General features: G+C 40.4%; 1 protein-coding gene across 1 annotated transcript in view; it reads right to left on the bottom strand.

Moving 5' to 3' along the window:
• LOC137968608 (ATP-dependent DNA helicase RecQ-like) overlaps nt 1–2,500 on the bottom strand; it is a 4,645-nt gene that overhangs the window by 1,947 nt on the left and 198 nt on the right. Inside the window, exon 2 of the mRNA XM_068815146.1 lies at nt 442–530. Within this exon, the coding sequence (XP_068671247.1) occupies nt 442–530 (89 nt within the window). The remainder of the gene's footprint in view (nt 1–441; nt 531–2,500) is intronic.

Below are 2,500 nucleotides of genomic sequence, written 5' to 3'. Positions count from 1 at the left end.
TCACATGTACAGACGCAATCTGACTGATTTGCCATGCTCATTGATTTGTCTTCTTTTCTCTTTTAACTGACGCTAAGAGAGGATCGCTTTGGTATTGACTTCAAAGTTGAACCTGTATTTATTATAGTGAATGTCTGAAATGTGTAAGTGATCTTAAAAGCCGCACAACTTGTTCGATTTGAGCGGCTTCCAGCGGTGACACGAGTTTTCCTTCATTAAGGAAAAAAAATCATGTTTGTAAAATGTCGAATTTGAACTTCAACCAACAGGCTTTGCGTGCCGTAGAACAACTTTCATACATGAAAATCCAGCCAAAGCTGAAATTAATCGAATCAGATCGCTGTGATAAGCAATGCGAATTTCCATAACAAAAACCAAGGGTCGAAAAGCCTGTCGGTTGAAGGTAAGCCTTTCAACTACGCCATTGTGCAGGGCTAGTACCTGAAATCCGTCCAATCCAGGATTCAAAGCTCCAAGGATACGCAGCCGGATTTTCGTGTGTCGGCCATCGTTTGCTGCTCTCAGATTGGCTGACAAGAAACAATCATCCAATCAGAGAGGAGCAAATGGCAGCTGGCATACAAATCCTTGGAGCTTCAAATGCTGGATTTTTCGATATTATTTGAGGTCTTGCGCTTCGAGTTTTGGACGGATTTTAGATGTAATGGTATGATAGGAAACCTCTGGGTTTCAGCTTGTCTGGTGCGTGACTTGAAACCTGCACGATGGGCATTTGTTGGTAAAAATCGGCTTGATGATGGAGCGATCCGAAATCGAGCTTTCCAACCTTGTCTTTCTATCGGTACGCTCAGGTGAACGTCGAACAAACCCTTCAAAGCATTCGTAGTTTTCAGCCACAATGGGCAAAAACTAAGAGCAACTACAGAATACAGGGCGAGATTCGAATCCAAAATAAGAGCAGGCTCGTTTAGTTCGGCAATCAATGAAAGAACAAGCAATAACAATATCAGTCTGTAATGTTCTTATAAAGGTGACCCACTTGTAATTGGACATTTTATTTAAGACGACTGGCGAGCAAACGAGCCACCTCAACAAATTCACCTTAGATTTTGTATCAAACCACTCGTGCCTGGAGCTTCGCGCATCGCGCATATCTCATGTAACTTGAATTTCACGAAGATCGATCAGAATGCCGCGAAAAACAAGAAAAGAAAAAACAAAGAAACAGCTCTGTTCGAGCGAAAAAAAAAGTTTCCCAGGTGACTCGAACCTCCGACTTATGCCGACATTCATATCACGCTTCCTCTAGCATCATTCGACTGAACAACCGATACAAACGGTGATTTCAGGTGTGCGGTTAAACAATGAAGACTGAGTGTTGCTTCGCCGATAGTGTGCGGACACGCCCATTTGCGCGCATTTGATGCGCGTATTTCCTTTTGTTATTCACTCGCATTACTGTGTTATCTATGGCATTGTTCTGCACAACAAAACAGAAGACAATTCCTACTAACACCGCTAAAAGGATGTCTCCGAAGACAGAGAGAGAGCTGATACGTTTTTTCTTTCCGCATTTCTCACCCGGGTTTTTCGGCCGTGCTGAACAATTTAATCACTGAACGAACGAGAAAAAAAAAATTCGGAATTTTCTTATCTCTGGCTCTAAAGGTCATAAGCAATTGCTTAGAATGAGAAAATTTTTATTTGGATGCGCCAGACATAAACAGTGCTTGCGAGCAAACTTTAGTTACCGGTATAATGTTTTAATTCAACAAGACACACGACACGTCAATTTGTTGTTTTCACGATTTTGTGACGTGATCTCTGATTCTGTAAGACGTAAGAAAGTGCTTGAGATGAGAAGTGTTTCGTTTTAGAAATGAACTCTATCTTGACGAGCCAGACATAAGAGGTTTCTGCAAGCGTTGTTGTAAGCTTTATTTATAAGTTTTCATAAGAAATACGAATGTCATGTGTGATGGTCGATTTCTGAATGGGAAATTTTAAATTTTCATATCTCTGGTTCTATAAGGCGTACGAAAACTCTTAAAACGGGAAAATGTTCCACTGTTAAAGCTCTTATTGGAATTTAAAATCATTTTCACGCGCCAGGCAAGACGAATTTTTGTGAACGAATTGTGTGTATGTTATTTCAATAAAGACAAGCGACGCGTCATGTGTGATAACCGATTCTTTTGACGATTTCGAGACAAGAAGTTCTAAATTTTCATATCTCTGGTTCTTTAAGGCGTAGGAAAGCGCTTGAAACGGGAAAATGTTCCCTTCTTGGAGCTCTTATCAGAATTTGAATTCATTTTGACGTGCCAGACTATGAGTTTTTGCGAGCGGATTGTATCTCTCTCATTTTTACCAAGACGCGTAACATTGATATGTGTGAAAATCGATTCTTCTGACGATTTTGCGACAAGAAGTTTTGAATTTTCATATCACTGGTTTCACAAGGCTTAAGAAAGTGCTGAAAACGGGAAAGTGTTAACATTTTCATGCACCCGACATAAATATTGCGCGAGCTAATTGT

The sequence above is a fragment of the Montipora foliosa genome, chromosome 8 (assembly GCF_036669935.1).
Source record: "Montipora foliosa isolate CH-2021 chromosome 8, ASM3666993v2, whole genome shotgun sequence".
Classification (NCBI taxonomy): Eukaryota; Metazoa; Cnidaria; class Anthozoa; order Scleractinia; family Acroporidae; genus Montipora; species Montipora foliosa.
This window is presented reverse-complemented; position numbering and strand designations above follow the sequence as displayed.